Raw genomic sequence first — 20,425 nt, forward strand, 5'->3', positions numbered from 1 at the left:
TGGGCCAAGGAGGTGAAGGACCACGGACCTAGACCATGGAGACTGGACATGAGCCCCTTTTCCCTAGACTGTCAGCTCTGTGTCTGTTTCTACACACACACACACACACACACCCCTTAACCTTCTCAGCGTGCCCTGGACTTCAGGGAAAGCAAGGAGGCCGAGCCCCACCCGCTGTGGGAGTACCCATGCCGACGCTTGTCTGAGCCCCAGCAGATCCTGACCTTTGATTTTCGGCACCCGGTCCCCCTGCACCCGCTCCGTGCTGAGGGCTCCATCGAGCTAAGGAGGTGAGAACAGCTTCCAGGGTGCAGCAAGTGGGGGAAGAGATGGTAGGGGCCTGCTTTCTGTCTAGTTATTGCCCAGGTGACTCAGCCTTTACTTCGGCTGCTTTCATGTGGGTGGGATCACCTCCTTGTCTGGGCCTCGCCCTTCCTGGTCCAAAGTGGCCCTGAGTCTGTAGCAGGTCCCCACAGCCCCTGAGTGTGTGCAGGTAGAGAGGGAGAACCAACGTGGGCTTTGCACAGCCCCCCACATCTGCAGCTCCCTTTGAGCTCAGCGTCATGACGATCAGAGGTGTAGAGAAACGTGATTTTTTGGTTGCTATAGTTACTCATTGGGCCATTTTCCCTGAACTCTGCTGGGAATGAAAGCAGGTTAGGAATTGGTAAGGGCTGCCTATTGTGAGGCACAGTTGGGCCATCCAGCTCCAGCTCCCTTCATTGCTTCCCTGAGGACACACCCTGGCCCCATGGTTCCTCTAAGTGCTTGGCCAGGCTGCAGGGAGCAAGCAGGGCTCTGGGTTGTTCTTTTTGCTCAGCGTTTTACCAAGTGGCCTTTAGCCAGGTGGTATTAGCAGTCTCCGGACCTGGCAGGAAGGAAAGATCAGAGATTTCTGGAAGGCAGAGGGAAGCTGTGGCTCTGCCTATCTATCTCTTGCTTGGCTGTTTGTCTTTGGCCCAACATCCCCCTACCCCCAGGCCTGGGAGGAGCCACGGGGCCGTCCTGTGGATGGAATACCACCTGACCCCGGACAGCACTGTCAGCACCGGCCTCCTGAAGCCTGCAGAGGACAAGGTAGTGCTGTTTGCGTGAGTCCCAGAGCAGACCAGCCCCGAGAGCTGGCACTGCTCTGGGTGTCCCTGGAACAGGCGGCCCTGGGTCACCTGGCCCTGAACAGCAGCTTTTTGCTGCGAGTTGCCCGGGCTGGAGACGACCAGGAGGGGGTCCGGTGCCAGGAACCCTCACGGCCTTCTTGTTGCTCCTATAGGAAGACTGTTGCTGGAACCCGCACTGCAAGCAGGCCGTGTACTTCTTCACCACCCCGGACTGCAGGGCGCCGCGGGGCAGCCCTCGGGCCGTCAGCTACACCGTGGAGTTCCACCCCCACACCGGAGATGTCACCATGGATTTCACACTCTCAGACACCGTGGAAGACGGGTGTTGACCCTCACTTGTTGAGAAATAAAGTGGCCCGAGGGCTCTGGGCTCAAAATGGCGTGAAGGCCCCTCTCTTTTCAGGGCCCAGTTAGACCTCTGGGCTCAGAGGAGCCCTCTTCCCTGTTGCGTTTTTGCATCTCCAGTTCCTCGCTTTGGGTTTGAGGGGCAGCACGAGCTGCTGACTGAATTTGGAGCCTGCCGTGGTTCTGAAGTGCTCAGAAAACTCTCACGTGGCAGTGTCCCTGTGTTGGGAGCTGGCCGGGCCGGGCGGGTTGTGTGCTCTCAGCTGTGCAGAGCCGGGGTGGATGTGCTGTCCGTGCGGGAGCCGGCCTGGCCTCTACTTGGGAATTCTGGGTCCCTCCTGTCTGGCTCCAGCTGGGAGGGGCTTCTAGAGGCAGAGATGCTGACTTGTGGCTAGGTCCTGGGCCTGGCAGGGCCGTCCTTGTGTTGGGTGACGTTACCCAGGTATATCCATAAGTGTCTGGCCTCGGTGTGCCGCATCCGCAGGTGGCTGAGGCTTGACACCTGGACATCAGGCTGCTGCTCAGAGGATAGGGAAGAGGTGGTCTCAAAGCATTTCCTGAGATGCAGACCCAGCAAACCAGCCATCAGGAGGAGGAGCCAGGAGGTAAAGCCTTTTCCTGTGTGACCCCATTCTAGCAAAAGGACCTGCCGCCGCCTTGGAGGCCTGGGGCAGATGGGCACTATGTAGCCACCCCACCCCAGCCTGGTCCTTGCTTTGCTGGGGAAAACCAGAGAGTCCTGAGGAGGACCCAGCCTTGCTTCTCCCCACTCAGGGTGCCTTTCGTTCCCAGAGGGAACAAGAAGATGGTAGGAGCCCAGGTGGCCTGGTTTTCTGGCGGTTTAGGGCAGACTTAGCCATGCTGCAGAGGGGAGGCAGGAAAGGCGGGCCCCGCACAGCCTGGCCCCCGCTTGTCCCTCAAATAAGAGAATGCCAGTCTTGAGCCTCACAGTTTTATTTTCTTATTATCCATCCTTCCGTTCAGCACCAATAAAGGGAAAAAACACCTCTCTTTTCAAAATATTTTATCAAGTGTAAAGATTGTTTTTCTTCTAGGGAAGAATCGTCTGGATATATATTTGATAATATTTTTACCAAAACCTTAGGTGTGCTTACCATATAAAACCCCTAATGTCCCATGAGGATACAATACAGAAAAAAATACAGAAATTAAAAAATTGGTTTTTTTTTTTTCTTTTTTAAAACAGTATTTCTAAATCTCAGCAAGTTAATACAATAGTTAAAAAGCATCAAGGTTAATATTCATACTTAAAACTCAAGGTGGTTTGGACAAATGGAAATGACCGTTTCCTTCCGAAGCTGACCCCTGCCTCCTGGCTTCTCTGGAGGAGGCCGGGCCTGGGGCAGGCATGGGGCCTTGGGTGGGGATTTGGATGACCCCTGTCCACCCCTCCTAGGCCTAGATGCCACAGAATCTGAGATCCTGATAGTATTTTCTTTTTAAAAAAATCAAAATGGAAAAGTCTGGCTTGTGCATGGTCCTAGGAGTCCACAGCCTTGATGAAATGTGTGGTTGGGCAGTGGTGGCCTCAGTGCTGAGGCTGCGCCAGAGGGAAATGTGAGGGGAGGTGGGACGCAGGCTGGCCCGGCTCCAGGTGCCAGGGCCAGGCTGGGCAGAGGCAACCTTGTTAGGACAGGAAATGACCGAGGCACAGGGAGGTATGACTTGCCTAAGGCCGCCCTGTGAGTAGGGAGAGAAGCATGTGCCCCTGTGCCGTTGCTCCCATAGAGCTGCCCTGGGAGGGAGGTGGCTCCTTGGAGGGATGGAGGCTGGGCTGGAGTTTCTCTGCTTCAGGAATCCTGGCCTCTGTCTCTCCTGTTCTCCTGGACATAGCTGACTCGAAGTCTGGGGGTCTTGGCTCAGTCCCAGCCATCCAGGAGTCGAGCATGTTCAGTTGGGCCCTGCCTGTGTGAGCAGAGATCCTGGCTGCTCCTGGGAGTGGGGGGCCCCCTGACCCCATGAAGCCTAGTCAGGGCCCTGAAGGCCAGGCCCTCGGAGGAGAGGCACAGCAGAGAGCCCAGGTGGGAGTGTGCGGTCAGTGGTGAGCAGCCCCTTCTGGCTGGGGGCTTGGTCAGGGAATGTTCCTGGCAGCAAAGCTCTCAGCCCAGACACTGCCCTGGACAAACCAGTGCCCCTGTGTGTTTGGTTCTCAGGAGTGTCCTCCTCCAGCACAGGGCCTGCCTCTGGCTGGCTGCTTGGCCCCTCGTGTAGCTCAAGTGGGTGACAAGGCACACCGTCAGCGTGCCGGCACCAGGAGGCTTCTAGTATTCGAAGGGTCCTGGTGCACTCCCCAGCCTTGCTGGGCAGAGCTGGCTCTGAGCCAGGTGGGCACAAGGTCAGGGCGCTTTAAGGAGGGGAGACCAGGGGGGTTTGTCAAGAACAGTCCTCCGAGTTGGAGGGTCCTTACACCGGGAAACAGGCACTGCCCTCCCATGCATGACCGTGGGGAACACCCCCAGGTGTGTTTGAAAAGGCAGGTGGGCAGAGGCAGTGCTGCTGTGGAGTGGGGAGCTGCGGACCTCACCTGCCAACTCTGCCATGTTCTGCCCAGGTACCCAGGGCTGGCCTTGGTCACACGGTGGCAGAGTGGGCATCTACGGGCCTGGATGCCAACCGGTACCACTCACTGCCCCAGGCAAGCAGTGGCCCCTGGCCTTCACCCCCAGCCTCCACAACTGATGAGGGTGAGGGGATAGGCCAGTTTGCACCTTGGCTTCCTGCCCCTTCATCCAGGGCCCCTGGGTCACTTTTCAAGGATGGGCCTGGGAGGACAGAGCTGCAGCCTCACCCAGAGACAGGCAGACAGTTCCTGAGCTCAGCCAGGGAAAGCTTGGTCCCAAACCAGAGAGGTGTCCAGAAGAGAAATGGGATCAGGCAGAAAGAAGAGGATGCATTGGTTTTGACAGAAGAGAAGCTATAAATCTATCATTTGGAAAACCTGAAGCCCCCCCCCCCCCGCCCCTTCTTCCTGTGAAAAAGTGATATCTCTCCTCAGATTCCCTTTGCCCACTTTGAAGTCTCTTGGGGGAGCCTCTGGGGCACTGGTTGCCTGGGAGAGGGGAGCCCGAGCAGTGTTCTCCCTCATGGTTTGCAGACCCTCTAAAGTGAAGGGTGGTTTTCTTAACTTCTTCTGTTTTTCTTTTTAAAATGTAATCGCCCTTGAATGCAAGACCCTGGGAAGAGCCTGGGCTTGCTGGTAAGTGGACACAGCCCTCACGGGTCCCTGCTCACTAGCCGTAAGGACTGGAGGCAGGAGCTGGCGGCCCTGTGCCCAGGAATGCTTCTTTGGCTGGTTCTGATCGTGTTTGGAGTTTGGCCTTGGGTGAGGCCCGAGTGAGGGGTCTGTGTGGCTACGGCGTGGCACGTGACATGCGGGCAGCGTGCATGCGAGGGTGCAGGCATGCGAGACGACAGGGCAGCAGACAAAAATAATGAACCCTGGACGAAGCTTGAGAAGAGATACAAAGAGTACAGAAACCCGGTTCTCATACTAACTCCCGGGTTACAAACTAGGTTGTGCTGTAGATTTGTAGAAAATCACGTTTCGAAAGAATGGCACTGTTGGGCAGCTGCGGCTCCCAAGGCCAGCCTGACTCCTCTGTCCACGGTGAGTGCTCAGAGGTGCAGGGTGGCGCTGGTTGCAGCTCACCTGGGACTGACCGAGGCTCCCCCCAGGTCCCTGCCCTCCTCCTCCAGCACCGGGGGTGCTCGCTGGAGGGGACATGGCCAGAGAGGTGCTGCGGCTCAAAGGGCTGGCAGAGGCCCCACTGCTCGGAATGATGTGGCTGGTCTATGCCTCCTCCTCCCCTGTGGACACCATCAGCCGCATGGCCACAGGAAGGTGGTCGGTCAGGCCAGACAGCTGGGTGATAAAACTGAATTCTTCCACCTCCTGTTGGGGAGAAGCATCCCTATTAGATCCAGAGGGTATCCTGCAAAGGAGGGGCCTGGAGGGCAGGAGTGGGGCTGCAGGGGGTGGGGGCTGGAGCTGGCCAGGATCTTCCTGGAGACAGAGGGGTGGGAGTATCACTTGGGCCTCAGGGTCTCTGGGACAGACCGATCTTGTTTTCAGAGGACAGCACCGTGCTGAGGGGTGCAGGGCAAGGGTCCCCTATCTACAGGCATGGCCTGGCCACCCGGCCCGCCCCAGACTCACAGCCTTCCAGTCTGGGCACAGCCCCTCCTCTGCATACAGCATGTAGTCGATGCGCCTGCCGTTGCCCTTCAGTAGGTCCTTGCGTCCTTTCTGGCCTGCCCCAGGGCTCTTGCTGGTGGGGAAGGCCAGGTACTCCCTGCGGCCTTCCTCGCTCTCCAAGACCCTGCTCAACACACAGGAAGGCACAGGAAGCAAGGTGAGCCCCTTGCCCCCTTCCCCAGGCCCCAGATCCTGAGTGTGGAGCCAGTTCTCATCCCCAAGAGAGAGAGAAGCAGGTAAGACCAAACCCCGTGTTTAAAATCTGCCTTTCCTGTGGAGCCAGAAAGGGCCTGGGGTGGAGGGAAACTCAGTGTAGGCCTGTGAATTCCTGGCTGAGCCCTTGCCACTCCAGAGTCTGTCCAGGAATGTCCCACGTCCACCTTGGACTTGGCTGTGGCTGAAGTTTGGACACAGCATCACCCAGAACTGGGGCCGAGTTGGAGACAGAGGTGCAGAACAGGGCTTTTGCTCGGAGCCAGTCGGGGGGGCCTGTTTTGGGAAAGGGTCTTTGCAGGGAACCTCAGAGACTCTTCGCTCCTAGAAGTCCCCAGACCTCCTAGGACTGTTGTTTCAAGGCAACGGGGCTGGGGGAGCCAGGAGAGCACCCAGACCCTATCCCGTGACTGGACTCCTGGGTCTGTCTATCTCTGAGCGGCTATGCCACCACACCCGAGCTCTGGTCTAACACAAGGATGATCGCTGTGGGCCCCAAGACACTTTGGGGACCAGGCATGCTGAGAAAGGAACAGTGTTGGGGGGCGCCTGTAGGAAGAGCATGTGACTCTTGATCTTGAGGTCGTGAGTTCGGACCCCACATCGGGTGTGGAGATTACTTAAATAAAACTTGAAACAACAACAACATGGGATGTGTCTGCCATCCCATTTCTTGGAGGAAGGAAATTGATGTGGGTGCTTAAGTGCGGGTCAAGGATCACAGGGTGTGCAAGGTGCTCGGGGAGGGGGTGGTGGTGTTAACACCCTGAATCCAGGTCTGTTGACTTCCTGTCTGCTCTTCCCTTCCTGCCAGGTTTCCTCTGCAGCCTGAGCACCCGCTGTGGAGAGCATTCACGGGAGACCTGCAGAGAGCAGGCACCGCCGACAAGACACTGCACAGGCCCGTCAGGCCAGCTAGTGCCTGGACACGCACAGCCAGCAAACATGGGTTTCTACAAGGTCTTTATCAGCCCTGAGATAAATACACTAATGACATGCAGAACATCATTATGTCTCAGAAATATAATCCATTACTGTCCTTTGCCTTTGATAATTAATTCCAGCATCAGTGATCTAAGAGTTACTGATAGTCATTTTTTAATCATCATCTCATAAAAAGATAATTTTCTCGGCATAGGATGATGTTTCAAATTTAGTCTATAATCTAATTAATTGGCTCAAATTAGCTGTGAGGAGCCACTGCCATGATTGTGCAGTCTCAGGCTGCGAGTTATAAATTGGTTCTGCTGCTGGCCTCTCAAATGTGCCCTTTATGGAAGTCTCATCAGGTTCAAGTATGAAGTTCGGCTGGGATGGAACTGTCTCTACTTTGAAAACACTGGTTTGTGTTAGCTCTGCTCATTTAATTTGCCTCACTGGTGGCTACCAGCTGCCAAGATCCCTGCAACACATGCCATCCCCACGGCCCTTCCACAGGGGTCTCAGCAGCCCTTGGCCTCGCCCAGGGAGATTCTGGGCCATTTCCCGTTCTCAGGAGAGCCTCAACAGGATGAGGCTCCGGGCAGGCCGAGCTCTTCCAAAGAGAGCCTGGACTCTGGTGCTGATGTAGGAAATGCCACTGTGAGCCCCTTGTCCTGGTGGGGGGCTTCTCCTTGGTCCCCTGGGGCGTGAGGGTGGCCCAGTCTCCACCCACCCCAGCTTCAGTCCCTGAGGCCCTCACAGGCTTCCTTCCCATGGAACTGTGTTCTCAGCTCTGCCTGGCACAACCCAGCTCCCCACACCAGAGTTGGGGCTCAGTGCTTATCCCAGCCCTGGGAACCACCCTCCCCTGCACGACCGTGGCAGCACGGCCGATGGCTGCTCACTTTTGCAGATTGTCAGGGGTACACACTTCCTCATCGTAGAGGTTGTCTGTGTCCAGCAAGGTACCTGGGAACAAGGAGGCAAGAGTGGTCACTGTGGGCAGAGCCCGGCCAGCCTCTGGGAGGGCCGCCTCTCTGAGGCAGGAGACCCGAGTGAGGGCTTCAGGCCTGGGCAGTTGAGTGCCCCTACCCCTTGGAGTGGGGTCTTGGGGGCAGGGCCTGAATTCTCCCTGGGAAGCCTGTGGGGAGCCCAGCCTTGGTGTAGAGTCAGGTCTCAGCATGGTGGGTTCAGGCCTCGGCAGTGCCCCTCCTTTGCCCCGGCCCCCCTTAATGTCCCCCACCCTCCACCCTGCCTCCAGCCCCAGCTCACCGATGGCCCAGGACTTCTCCTCTCCGGGCCCCAGGCGGCAGGGGTCCTTGTAGTGTGTAAACAGGGAGTGCTGCTGCTCCAGCTTGTCATCTGTGCAAGGAGGGAGAGAGGGAATGCTGGGGGCACAGGGTGTCTGTCCTTAAGGGCTGCCTGCCTCTGCTTCTCATCAGTTACTCTGACCAGATACCACCGAGTCCCTCGGGTAATGGCCTCTGGGTGGGTTCTGTGGTCCCAGATGAAACTGTGGTTCATTTGTTACCGGTTTTCTATGCCCTCGAGAGTGAAGCCCCCTCCTCCCAACCCTGGGTTGAGCTATCCTGAGGACAGTGGTTGCTGTCCCTCTTGGCTCCCTCTGGGTGGTGCCCAGATCTGGTGGCAAACCCTGTAGGGGGCTGGCTGATGCTGCCCTGACAGGCGCTACTGCCTTCACAGACCTGGGTGCTCAGGTTGAGTGAGAGTGACCACACAAGGCTCAGAAGGAGAGGTGACCTGCCCTGGATTCCAGTTTGTCCTGCCAACTCATGGAGCCAGACACCCCCTGGGAGGAAGGACAGGCACCAAGTGGGGCCCGACCTGGTAGAACTCTCTCCGGCAGCCTCTTCCTTTGTGTGCCGCGTTCCCACACTGACTCAAGAAGATCCCAGGAGCACCCAGCATCTGGAGCTGGTACCAGGCATGTGACTTTGAGGGAACCGCGGGCTATGGTCGGGGGCTGTGCGTTCCATGGCAGACACTGTTCTCCCCACCCACCTTGGAATTGCCACCATTGTCAGGGGTTGATTTCCTGGTCATGAACCGATAGAAACAGCTGCCACCAGGTGAGGGCACCACCCTGTGCTCCAGGTAGGACCTTGAGGTCTCCTGCCTTCACTGAGGGCAAAGCCTGAGCTCACAGACCCCATGTCACTCATGCATCTTTAGTTTCTCCTGGGGCTGGGGCTGGTGTGGAAGGAGCCCAGGAGCCAGTGGGCAGACGGGGGGTGGGAGTGGGGTTTCCTCCCATCAGCTCCTTGGGCAGAGGGAAGCTCAGAGCTGCCCAAACTCCCAGGAGGTTCCTGGGATCAGTGTGATCACCAGATTAATTAAGTCAATTATTTGAAAGTTTGCCCATGATCAGTTTTTAGTCTTTAAGCCTAACGTTAGAGGCATAATTGCCAGGGTTCAAATCCCAGTCCAATCACTTCCTGTCTGTGTGACCTTGGACTAATTACTGGGCCTGTCTTGATCTCTCTGTCTCTGCTTCCTTTTCCACCCCTGTCACTGTGCTCACTCTCAGGGTTCTGAGATTGAAATGAAATAGCCGGCCCAGAAACAGCCATTAGAATCGTGCCTGGTGCAAAGCAAGAGAAGACTGAGGACTTGGTGGGAGTGTTAGCTGACTCGCCCATAGTCTGAGTTTCAGAGGCCCTGAGGCTTCTTTGTCAGAGGTTCATTTTTAGGGCATCTCTTTGTCTCCAGTAAGGAGGCCTCTGAGCTTTCTAGGCAGAGCGTGGGCTCTTCTCATTTTAGGATTTCTAGGGGGCAGAGAAATCATAGTCTTGCTAATATCTCACCCACATGCTCAACGAGGAGCAGGAAGTTCTTCAAGCTGCATTAACCCGAGCCCGTCCTGCTGTGCCTGGAGCCCATGCCCTCCCCAGCAGCCGACCCGACGGGGGAGGCCCACCACCTCACCTGAGGAGCAGTTGTCAAAGTTAAAATCTCCGCAGATGACGTCAAACGCCACCAGCTCCTCGGGGTTGGCTGTGCTGGACGAGGAGGTAGATTTTCGGAAATCAGCCAGCCAGTCCTGAAGCAGGTCCAGCTGCTCACACCGGATGGCACTGTCCTCTGTGGGGCAGAACCAGAGAGATCAGATGGCAGAGCTGCAGTCAGACCCCAGCCAGGCCCCAGCACCAACCCCAGCCCGCGGGGGGCGGATTGCCCACCCCCTGGAAAGCACGAGCCACCAGACCCTACCTGGCAGGGCATGCAGGTGTGTGCAGGAGATGTACCCGACAATTCTTTGGTCCTGAGGTGTGCTTCCCACCTGCACCTGTTGGGGAGGAGGTGAGGTGTTGATGATGAAATCATCACTGCTCTGAGTACAAGCCCATCTCTGTCAGCTCCTGGCTCCACTTGGGCCCAGGTAAGGAACAGCACATGTCATGCTTCTAGGAGCTTCTGGTCCAGTGTGGGAGGCAGATGGATAAAGAAATACCAACCTCTGGCATGGTAAGTACCACTAGTAATTCATGCAAGACTTTCTAAGAGGAAAAATGCAAAAACCCCCACTGATTTCCTCTCTGTAACCCTGCCATCTCCTGATGACCAGAGTGTCCATGTGGATGACCCTCACGTGCCAGCCCCTCAGTTCCTTGTCCACTCCTGTCTGATGGCTCTTTCCCCCTTCCCTCAGTCACAGCCTAGACCTGATCCCACCCTGGAGCCCATCCGAAGTCCAAGTCAGACTTCGCTGGCGGCAGCCCAGCTGCAGAGCCTGACACCCTTCCGACACAGAGAGGACCCTGCCCCCGTGGCTTCATGAGAAGCCACTTCTGCTTTTTGGCAGTGGTTCCTGTTGGTTTCCCAATCTGGGATGACAGCTGAAGCCTGTCTCCATGGTACCTGTGTCATGGGCTGACCCCAGGTGCCCCATGGCCTCTATCCAGAGCCCAGTCCTCCTTCCTCCACAGCAGCCTCTGCAGGCCTTCATGCTGCACTCTCCCCAGACCTCAATTTTTGGCTCCTGCTCACTTCCTTCACTGGAGATAGAGCCCCCAAGGCGGGGGCGGGGGGTGATGGTGGAGTAGGGCTGGGGGCTCCTCTGAGGCTCCCTGCCCAAGTGCAGATGATCCTGGTGGGCTGTCTCCACAGGCTGGTGTTAACAACATCACAGACAACCCGAAACAGCCCTCAGTGGTGACCCTGCTGCAAGCCTGAGCCCTTGTCGGGGCTGTGGTCATGGAGGTAAGTGGTGCTGCCCAGCTGGCTGCTCTCCCAAGCCCTTTGGCCACAGCACAGCTGTTGGAGGCCACAATGGGAGATTCCCCTTCCCTTGCCAGGAATGCTCCCTTGGATCATCTGTGGGTACCTTTCCCCAGAGGTCTCTTTCTCTCTGGGCTTTCCTCCCACCTGAACCTCATCAGTCTTCCCCTAACTTCTTTAATCCATTCCAGAATGGGTTTTCTTTGATGATGAGATCATGGACCCTGGGAACTGTCCAGGGAAGGTGACTGTAGAGGCCAGTTCGTGGCTGAGGGATGTATATCTGCGGAACGTGACCCTGCCCATTCTCCAGCTAAGAGTGGCCCAGACTTGTCACCACTGCCGCATCACGGGCCCTCCGCTCTGAGAGCCTTGGGAGGCTTCCATCTTTCTTTTTGCTGCCAAAGACAGGTAGGCATTATTCTCCTCCATATTCGTTTTCACATCATTAAGCATTTTTAGCTTCCTATAGCTCCTCATCTCCTTTCCCAGCCTGGACGGATGTACATCTCTCCTTTCCCAGCACCCGGTGGGATGGACATGTGGTTACTTGATAATGGGCAGTACAGCCTGGACTGGGGGCTGTTTATAAAGTCCCATGTTCACCATTCACTTCTTGCCCACAATCCAGACCCAAACCTCGGCCTTTCAGTACCGCCACTCTTGGAATGTCTCAGGAAATCACATACCATTGATGTGTTCTGTTGCAAAAACACAACACGGTTTTAAAACCACAGTGCCCCCCAAGGGCCACACGATGGCGCTCTTGCCCCCTCTATTCCTTGGGCAATGCGTCTGTTCCCCTGAATATTATTACACTGTGAGCGCTAGTGCTTGGTGCTTCACGGACACCGCCTTGCTAGGGCCTTACAGCAGGTCGGAGGGTTATACTAAAATTATACTAGAATTGGCTCGGGGTCACGAGGCTCTGCTGGCTGAGGCAGGTTCACATAAGATGTGTGCTGCCCGAAGCCCAGCTCCTCACCCTCCTTCTCTGCTGCTTTCTCAACTGCTGGTGACTTGCAAAGACACACTTTGACACAGTCTTAGTGTGTCAGCCCCTCACTCACTTGGCACTTGGTGTCACCTGCCTGTGCTGAGACCGGGGCAGGGACAGGGGAGGCACCACTCAGCCCTCCCCTCCCACCCCAGGAGAAAGGGCCGGGAGGGAGAGAAGACACAGGGGCAAGGCCCCAGCTACCTGTCCCTCAGCGCCTTCCAGCCAGTATCTCAGCCCCTCCCGCGATTTCTCTGCTCTCCATCAGCCCCTGAGTTGCCAGGATCCACTTCCCTACGTGCTTGAACTGATTGATTCTGCCCTGGCTTGAGTCCTCGGGAGTTGCAGAGGGTTATATTTCTCATGCAAAAACAATCATACTGAGAGGTTGCGCCTTTTAGTCTTGGTGGGCAAAGACTGGTGGGGCCCAGAATCAGGCTCTCCCTGACGTGAGCAGCAGCTAGTCCAATCCCTTCCTTCTCAGGGTGCGACAGTAGCAGGAAAGCACATTTTCCTCAGGCACAGATGCACCACAGAATAGATGGTGGGGGGAGGAGGGATGCAGATGAAGGGAGCCCTGGCCTCCACCTGCAGCCAGGGCCTGGTGGAGGCTGCTGTCTTCCCAGCCCCCAGCCCCTGGCCTGTCTTCCAAATCCTCATTTATTTCACTCCTCCAGGCAGGAGAAACAGGCATGCTTTGACCAATAGATGAGCTGGGTCTGCTGTGTACGGAGCTCAAACGGCCCATTCTCCTTTCTGTCTGACTGGAGAGATAGGCAGGAAGACAGCTGGGGACCAGGGCTGAGGAAGCCACGGAGGGAACGCTGACTTGTGCTGGCTGTGCTGTGAGTGCTCCACAGAGGCCGTGTGGCCAAGCCAGGGCAGGACCAGGAGAAGGGCAGCTGGGCATGGAGGCCCCTGGGGAGTGGGGGGCCAGAGCAGAGCCCAGGACAGGTGGAGGGGCCCAGCTGAAGGCTGGGCTTCTCCGTGAAGCAGCAAGAAGTGGGCAGCAGGAGTCAGACCTGGGATGGGAGGGGGATGGGGTTGGAAGGGGAAGGACAGCCAAAAACACAGGCAGATGTGGAGGAATGGCGGGCTGGGCCATAACCGTGCAGCTGGGGCTGGTGGGGTGGACCCAGATGTATCTGAAAAGTGAAATTAGGAGCCTGGATGCAGGAGAGGGGCTCAGGGCACAGGGAGGAGTCAAGGCAGGCATGGTGGAACCTGGCTGATGGAGATGGGCAGATGATAAGTGAAAGGGAACTGTGTCCAGGAGGCAGCCAGACACAAAGCTGGGGGCTCCGGGGAGAGATGTGGGCTGGGACAAATGTGAAAGCCCTCAAGCAAGTGTGGAAATGGAGTCTGTGCAGTGACTTGCCCAGGCAGGTGAGTGGGCCTGACCCTGGTGACCACTTGGAAAGCAAGAGGCCTACCCAAGTGGGGTCGGGTTGCCCGGCTGTGGGGGCTGCCAACCCTCCGCTCAGGGTGAGAGCTGGGCAGCAGGCAGGAGGCCCACCAGGTGCTGTCAAGTCTGCGAGGTGGGAGAGGAGTTGCAAGCTGGGTTTTATGTGGAATATCTTGATTTTTACATTTTGGCCAACACGGGAAACTTTTTAATGGTGGCGTGGACCAAATTAAATATATCTGCACACCAGTTTGAGGCTAAGGAGCAGAGGGAGCGTCAGCAGTTAAAGCCTGGGCAGGACTGGGAGCCTGGAAGGAATGGCCAGAGAGGTGAGAAGAATCTCCGCAGCAGAGAGACTGTCCCAAGAGACTGTTGTGACGTTGGTGGGCATGGTGGTCGGGGTGCCAGACCAAGGAGTGAGATGAGGGTGTGGGCTGGGGGCAGGGCCAAGGGGGTCCCCAGCTTCTGAACCATCTGTGGTAGAGCGGGTGGGAGGTAGAGGGTACGCTCTCCTCCTGAGCTTGACAACACATCCCCTCCTTCCCCCAGAAAGTCACTCCAGCTGCTGAGACAAAAATATATCCGAGGAATAGAACATTGATGAACCATATGCCAAAATGGGGAGGTAAGAGGAGTTCATTCAGTTTCAGCATCTGAGGCTGTGAGAAGAGAGTCATAGACCCCGAACTGTGGGCCTGCAGAGCCCCATGAGAACTACTGAGCACTCTGGAGTGAGCTCTGGGTCCTTTATCAAATGGCCAAACATTGCTTCCCCAAACTCTGGAAACACCAAGAGTGGCTTCTGCGTAGGGAACAGAAAGTCAACACTCGGAGCGTGTCAGGCTCAGTAGAAGATAACGGGTAATGACCAAATTACCATGGTCTAAAAACTCCTGCAATTGCATCCAAATTAGCAGAAATAATTATGATTCACTTTAATTAGTGACTATGGAGGCGAAGCCTTGGGCTGGTGGGCAGAATGCCTGGCATGGCAGCTGCGTGACAGCCAGGAGGGAGGGGGCATCCGGCCAATGAGGCTGCAGGCCTCCGTGAGCGGGCGTTTGCCCCTCCATGGACAGGGGCCCCCTGCATCCTCTTCTTCCCTTTATCACTGCCAGCTTCACCACCGGCACCACAAGGACCCCCCAGGCCTCCAGCTCACTCCCCACCCTATGAGTGGGCACTAGGTTGCCTCCACTTTACAATGAGGAGATAATGGCTCAGAGATCTGGGGAACTTGCCCAAGAGCACCCGGCTGGGCCTGTCTGAGCCTGGACCCTCCGCCTTTGTTCCCGAGCTGGGCGCCCACCCGCTCAGCTCCATGAAAGGGCTCACCTGTCCCCCAGCCCTCCGAGCATGTAAGGACCCCCTGGCTACAGCCCACCTCCCCCAGTGGCTCTGCCACAGGCTGACATGTGCCCTGGGGCAGGGCCATGGCCTCCTACCTTGAGAAACAGCGCTCCTTTCGAGGCCAGGCCGTCGGAACGCCGCCCGTTGGGGTAACAGTGATAGGCCACGTCCATGATGGGGTAGCGGCTGGCAAAGAAGAGGCCGCTGTTGAGACACTTGAAGCTGCAGCAGCCTTGGCAGCCGTAGACCCCGACGTCGTACAGAATGTACTCGAAGTAACCATGCAGCTGGTCTTTCAACTTGGCGGCTGCCCGCTTGTCAAACACCTCCTGCAGACACAGGAAGTCCAGGTTGGCGGGGAAGAAAGCAGACACCTCGTGGTCAAAGGCCTCGTCCGGGTGCCGCCTTTTGCGCGCGGCCGCCTTCTTCACCCCGGAGGCCTTGTAGGGGAGCTTGCTGTTGGTGGCGCCTGGCTCCCCACTGCCGCCGCTGTCCGCCGCGGCCCGCACCTTCACCAGGGACTCCCTGGAGGCCGAGGGGCTGCCCAGGCTCCCTGAGTCCCCGTCCCGCTGACTGTGGTTGGGCGTCTGGCCCTGTGGGGCCCCGCCAGCCCCATTCCTGGCTTGGCCCCCAGCGGTGGCGTCATCAGCTTCGGGGGGCCGGCCCCCCTCATCGCCTCCGATGCGCACGATGCAGGCATCCTCCAGGCTACCGCCCTCGGCCGGGTCCCCGGAGGCCAGGCCGTTGGCAGCCTCGTCACTGGGGTGACGCCCGCTGTCACCCTTGTATTCCACAGAGGCCGTCCTCTTAATGCTCCCAGGGACGGCCCGGGCCACGCCATCACTGCCCTGTGGTGATACCAGGCTGCTGAAGCTGGCCGCACTGATGGAGGTGTTGGTGGGCGAATCAATGTAGATTTTGATCTGGGGCCGACTGGCGCCGTTGCGGATTCTCTGCCCGATCTCTTTGGCCCGCGCTTGGGTGTTAAAAACATTGTTGAGCCTGGCCAGTGAGTCAGGGAGGAGACAGAGGTTGGCAGTGGCGAAGCAGAAGCTTTTGCCGGGACCTGTACCCTTCCATTCACTGAGCAGGGCTGCCCCACCAGCCGGGCCCTTGTCCTCCAGCCGGGAGTAAATGTAGGGTCGGCGGGCAGACTGCAGTGGGGACCAGAGGAGGAACCCGACAAAGGCGAAGGGCAGCGAGGCAACCAGGAGGGCCAGGTAGACGGGTGTGAAGAGCAGGGTGCAGAGCAGCTGGAGGTAGCACGGGTCGTCCGCCCGCTGGCGCTTCTCGTAGGTGGTGGGGAGGAAGGAGGCCACGAGCCGGTCTGCCAGCCAGTAGCATGGGAAGAGGAGAGCCCAGGACACAGTGTGCAGGGCAGACAGACAGCTATTGGGAAAGGGGGCCGTGTACAAAACCATCGCAGCTCACTGGGCGCCGCAGCCGGCCCTACTACATGGTGTCCGTGGCAATGCGGGCACTTTCCTGCGAGGGGTGGGCGAGTGGGGGGGGCAGGTGCAGGAGGGGTCACCTCCTGCTGAGATGCGTCTCTGGGCGGTCAGTGGTGAGTGTTGGCCAGCCAGTCATGGTTCACCTCAGTGGGCCATACTGGGCCACCAAGGCCTGCAGGGGAACCTGTAAGACAGAAAATAAGGGGGCTTTACTCATCCTTAGGGAAGCAGGTTAGATGCTGGGGCCACTCTCTCCCTTCACCCTGTTCCTGCTTCCTCCATCAGAAGCAGGAGTGTTCTGTTTGCCTGTGTGTGTTTGGTTTTCTTGGAGTAAACAGCTTGGTGACGTGACCACGTCTAGCTGTCCATCTTGATCTTGTAACCTAACCGCTCAAAAATGGACCCCAGATTTTGGAGGGGCTTCACTTTGTGGGCATTTGGGAGGGCAGGCTGGGGATCCTGGTGGATGCCTGGGCCTGACGCTGGCCCATCAGGAGCCAGGAGTGTGCCTGGACGGGTCAGGGGTGACCCTGATTCTGAGGGGCCTCAGACATACCCGCCTGGCACTGAGTGTCCTTCAGGTCAGAACAGAGAGGGAGCAAACAGCAGAGAAAGTGGTCAGAGAGTCCTGGGGTGGAGGGCAGTGTGGCTGGCAGGAGGACCCCTGAGAGGAGGGCCCTACCCACAACCAGGCTCTCACTGTGCTGATCCTGCAGCATCAGCCCACCCCTGCTGACCCCCACCAGAAATCCAAATCCCTGACCGGCCAGGATCCCCGGCACTGCGTGGGCCTTACAACTTCCAGAATGATGGTCCCTGTGACTTTTGGAGAAGTGTCCTGGGGCTGTGAGGATCTGGCCCAAGTGTCTCCCCTCAGCCTGAGATGTAGCCCTGGGGCCCAGCTGAGGCCCATAGCTGGAGGAATGAGTCCACCCCAGGTCCCTGTCCCTGCCAGGGCATGAACCTCAGACCAGGCCCTAGGGCCCTGCCTAGCAGAGGCCTCCAGCTGCAGTTACTGCGCTGAATGTAGAATCAATAAAGACAAGAGTCTGGAGTGTTTGCCCAGCCTCCAGGGACCCGTGGGAGATCCTTCTGTGGTGAAGCTGGTATAAGCATCATCTCAAGTCTTCATTACCCGAAGACTCTTCCTGGGGGTTCACTTCTTGTTCACCACCTCACCAACCCAGTCCTGCCTCTGCCCTGGCACCATGGGGGTTCCATCCATCCTGGCCCCACGTTCCATCCATCCTGGCCCCACCGCCAGTCTTCCTCCTGCCTCCCTGGTCACTGCAGCCAGGACCTTGGTGCCATCTGGGTTCTGCCTCCCCCAGACCCCAAATCCCATCCATCCCTCTGACCCACTCAAGCTCTCCTGGAGCCCCTGTGCTGGTCCACGACCACATCACACTTCACCCACTTACTTGACTGCCTCTCCATCAGGCCATTTTCCACACAGTGGCTGGAGGGATTCTGTCTAGTCTCACTATCCCTCAGAGACCCCCCAAACCCTCTGAAGCCTCTCTGGGCCCTTTCTGGGTGTCTTGTCTCCTAGCCAGGCCTGCCGTGTCTGCAGTCCCATCTCCCTTGTGCCCGCTTCCTACTCAGTGGGATGTGGTTCCTTGTCCATGCCCTGCCCCTCACTTAGCTCACCTCTTTTCTTCTAGACTCAGCTCAGAAATGACCACCTCAGAGAGGCCCTTTTGCTCCCTTTTGCCCCTCTTTGCCAGCTGGCGTAGGTATATCCACTGGGGGCTCCTGTCTGCATTGTGCATGGCCTGGTCTCTGCAGTTCAGGGTCATGAAAGCTCAGGGGACATGGCCACGTCCCCAGCAGACTGAGAGCTTGGGTCCTGGAGTTGTACCAGCCAGAGCTTGGGAAATGGGTGGGTGAATGGAGGTCAATCTGCACTACCTCTAGGTCTGAGGTGCAGGGGGAAGGGGGGAATTTCCGGGATGCACCTGTCACCTGAGTGCACTCCCAGGGCCACATCTCCAGGGCTGATTTAGTGGGGACGAGGTGCTTGTCCCAGACCAGAGCTTAATGTCTAAAGATGAACTTTTAGCTGGTGTCTGTCTGGTTCTGGAGAATACATTTCACAAGGATTTTACTTTTTTCTGGGGAAATTGCTTTGAAGGAAACACTGGAAGGTTACATTTTGGGGAAGCAGGTGTGTCTCCTCAGATCAGAGGTGTCTGGCCAGGAGCCATGGGAAACAGTTCCTTTGCAGACAGCTCTGCCCTGTGCCTCAGTTTCATCTGCCTGTGGGCACTAGGACCACGTGGTTTTGTCCAGTGCTGTAGTTGCAAGGCCTCTCACTCAGGTGTGAGCAATGAGGCTCACTGTCAAGGATGTTGGTGAGGCCAGAGGGCTAGCTCCTGCATCCCTCTCCCCTTCCCCTTGGGGCAGGGGGTGGGGAAGCTATTTCAGAGGATGGGAGATCCCTGACGTCCTGCCCTGGAGTCCCAGACCAGACAGTGGCCTTCACCACCTTTTCCACAGCCAGCTTGAGTCCTGGTCTCTGAAGGCCAGGCTGTATGTGGGGGGTGTCCTAACCTTGATGGCTTTTACTTTGGGGTCTGCTGATTCAGGGGTCCTGTGAACTTAGGCCAGGCTACTGGTCTAGGGCCCTGAGACCAATTTTATAATGACGGTGGCTGAAATTGGAGGGTTTGTTACAGGCTTGCTGACCCTCTGTGCACATGATTTTTATCCCCCCAGCAGAGCCATGTCACCTCTGTGGCCCAGAGCTCATGGCTCAGTACTCAGAGGGGCTGGTGGCTGTCCAGAGGCCTCCCATGCCTGCCATCTGACAGACTTACTTATTCTTTCTTTAAAATCCCAGCAATTTCATTTGAGTGTAACCTGCAGTTGGGGCAGCAGCCCGCTGGCTCCCTCTGAGCTGGTGGGTCTGGCCTCTTTCAGCCCAGCGCACACGCACACGGCAGTGTTTGGAGCGGCCACTCAGACTGGCCAGAGTGGAGGCTGTGGGAGACAGCGCAGAGCCACCTGCGCCAACTTGACCTAGAGGAGGAGGCAGCAGGTCCCGTCCCTGCAGGTGGGGAGGGGGGATGGCGTCTCCCAAGCCTCCAGCAGCCACTTCGGTTGGCATCAAGGTGCTAGGGGTAGGGGTCTAGGCCAGACTCTGGGGACACCCAGCTGCCACCCCCGAATGCATGGAGGGGGCCCACTCCCGGGTCGTCTTAGCTCTTTCCTCCTCTTCTCTGTAGCCCAAGGTCACCAGCACAGCCAACACCATCTTCACCTGAGTGCCTGCCCCACCCAGTCACCGTCCCCTTGTCTTCTGTCTCAGGCCACAATGGGGCACGGAGGTCAGAAGATCTTCCTAAACGATCTGATTACATCCTCGCTTTGGCGGCCCCATTGTCTTGGAGGAGAAAGTCCAGTCTCCCAGTCTGTATTTAAGGACCCTCTGTGCTCCGGCCCCTCTTTTCCTTCCCCACCCCCACCCCAGAAGGGCCCCTAGCGCCTCAGAGGTAGATGCAGCCTCGCTTCATCGAAGGGCTCCTGAGAAAAATTCCCAAACCTTCTGTTCTCCCCTGTGGCTCATCCCTAACACTGGCAGGGCAGGGTGGAGATCCGCCACCAGCTGGGACTGCTGCTCTTAGTGGGGCCCGGCCCCCTCTTCAGCTGCCCTGTGTCCACCTCACTTCTGCAGTAAGCAGCCAGGCCTGTTCTTTCGGCTTCCCCTGAGCTGCTCACAGCAATGTATTTGGTCTCCATTCAGGCAACAGGGGGTTTGAGGTGGCTGGTAGCCCAGGGGGCCACCACTGCATTCCTCCCAGATGTGGCAGCTCTGAGCCCCCAGCTCTTCATGGCTACCTGGGTCCCTGGTCCGGCCTGCTCACCTGCCCCCATCCCTCAGTGCCCCGGACAGAAGGAGCCTCTGGGGGCCGCCTGGCCGCCTGCTCCGCACGCAGTCCCTGCATCTGTGCCCAGGAGCTGCTGACGCACTTGACACAAAAGGGATTGCTACCAATGGAGCCAGTTTCTAAAGCTCTGTGGTTAATTATTTTGTCGCAGTGAAATGAAAGGAGGGTAAACAAACAACAACACATTAATTAGTCTGATCTACACTTTCCCCATGAAAGAGGGGAGTGGGAGCTACACACCGGAGGCTGGGAAATTCTCAGTGAACCTTAGAGTCCTGAG

General features: G+C 57.4%; 2 protein-coding genes across 3 annotated transcripts in view; one reads left to right on the top strand and one right to left on the bottom strand.

Annotated features, from left to right (window-relative positions):
* Positions 1 to 1,495, top strand: part of PRMT7 (protein arginine methyltransferase 7) — a 44,620-nt gene extending 43,125 nt beyond the window's left edge. For both annotated transcript variants that reach the window (XM_026495078.4, XM_057314194.1), the window contains 3 exons: positions 130 to 290; positions 981 to 1,077; positions 1,271 to 1,495. In XM_026495078.4, coding sequence (XP_026350863.1) covers positions 130 to 290; positions 981 to 1,077; positions 1,271 to 1,447 — 435 coding nt within the window. In that variant the 3' untranslated portion in view covers positions 1,448 to 1,495. The remainder of the gene's footprint in view (positions 1 to 129; positions 291 to 980; positions 1,078 to 1,270) is intronic.
* A 3,122-nt stretch (positions 1,496 to 4,617) lies between these two features.
* SMPD3 (sphingomyelin phosphodiesterase 3) overlaps positions 4,618 to 20,425 on the bottom strand; it is a 77,354-nt gene continuing 61,546 nt past the window's right edge. The window contains exons 3-9 of the mRNA XM_026495082.4: positions 14,900 to 16,439; positions 10,045 to 10,120; positions 9,760 to 9,915; positions 8,086 to 8,175; positions 7,719 to 7,782; positions 5,641 to 5,803; positions 4,618 to 5,376 (exon numbers count right to left, since the gene is read on the bottom strand). Of these exons, the coding sequence (XP_026350867.2) occupies positions 5,275 to 5,376; positions 5,641 to 5,803; positions 7,719 to 7,782; positions 8,086 to 8,175; positions 9,760 to 9,915; positions 10,045 to 10,120; positions 14,900 to 16,225 (1,977 nt within the window). The 5' untranslated portion in view covers positions 16,226 to 16,439 and the 3' untranslated portion in view covers positions 4,618 to 5,274. The remainder of the gene's footprint in view (positions 5,377 to 5,640; positions 5,804 to 7,718; positions 7,783 to 8,085; positions 8,176 to 9,759; positions 9,916 to 10,044; positions 10,121 to 14,899; positions 16,440 to 20,425) is intronic.

Source organism: Ursus arctos, unplaced genomic scaffold (genome assembly GCF_023065955.2).
Source record: "Ursus arctos isolate Adak ecotype North America unplaced genomic scaffold, UrsArc2.0 scaffold_19, whole genome shotgun sequence".
Lineage (NCBI taxonomy): Eukaryota > Metazoa > Chordata > Mammalia > Carnivora > Ursidae > Ursus > Ursus arctos.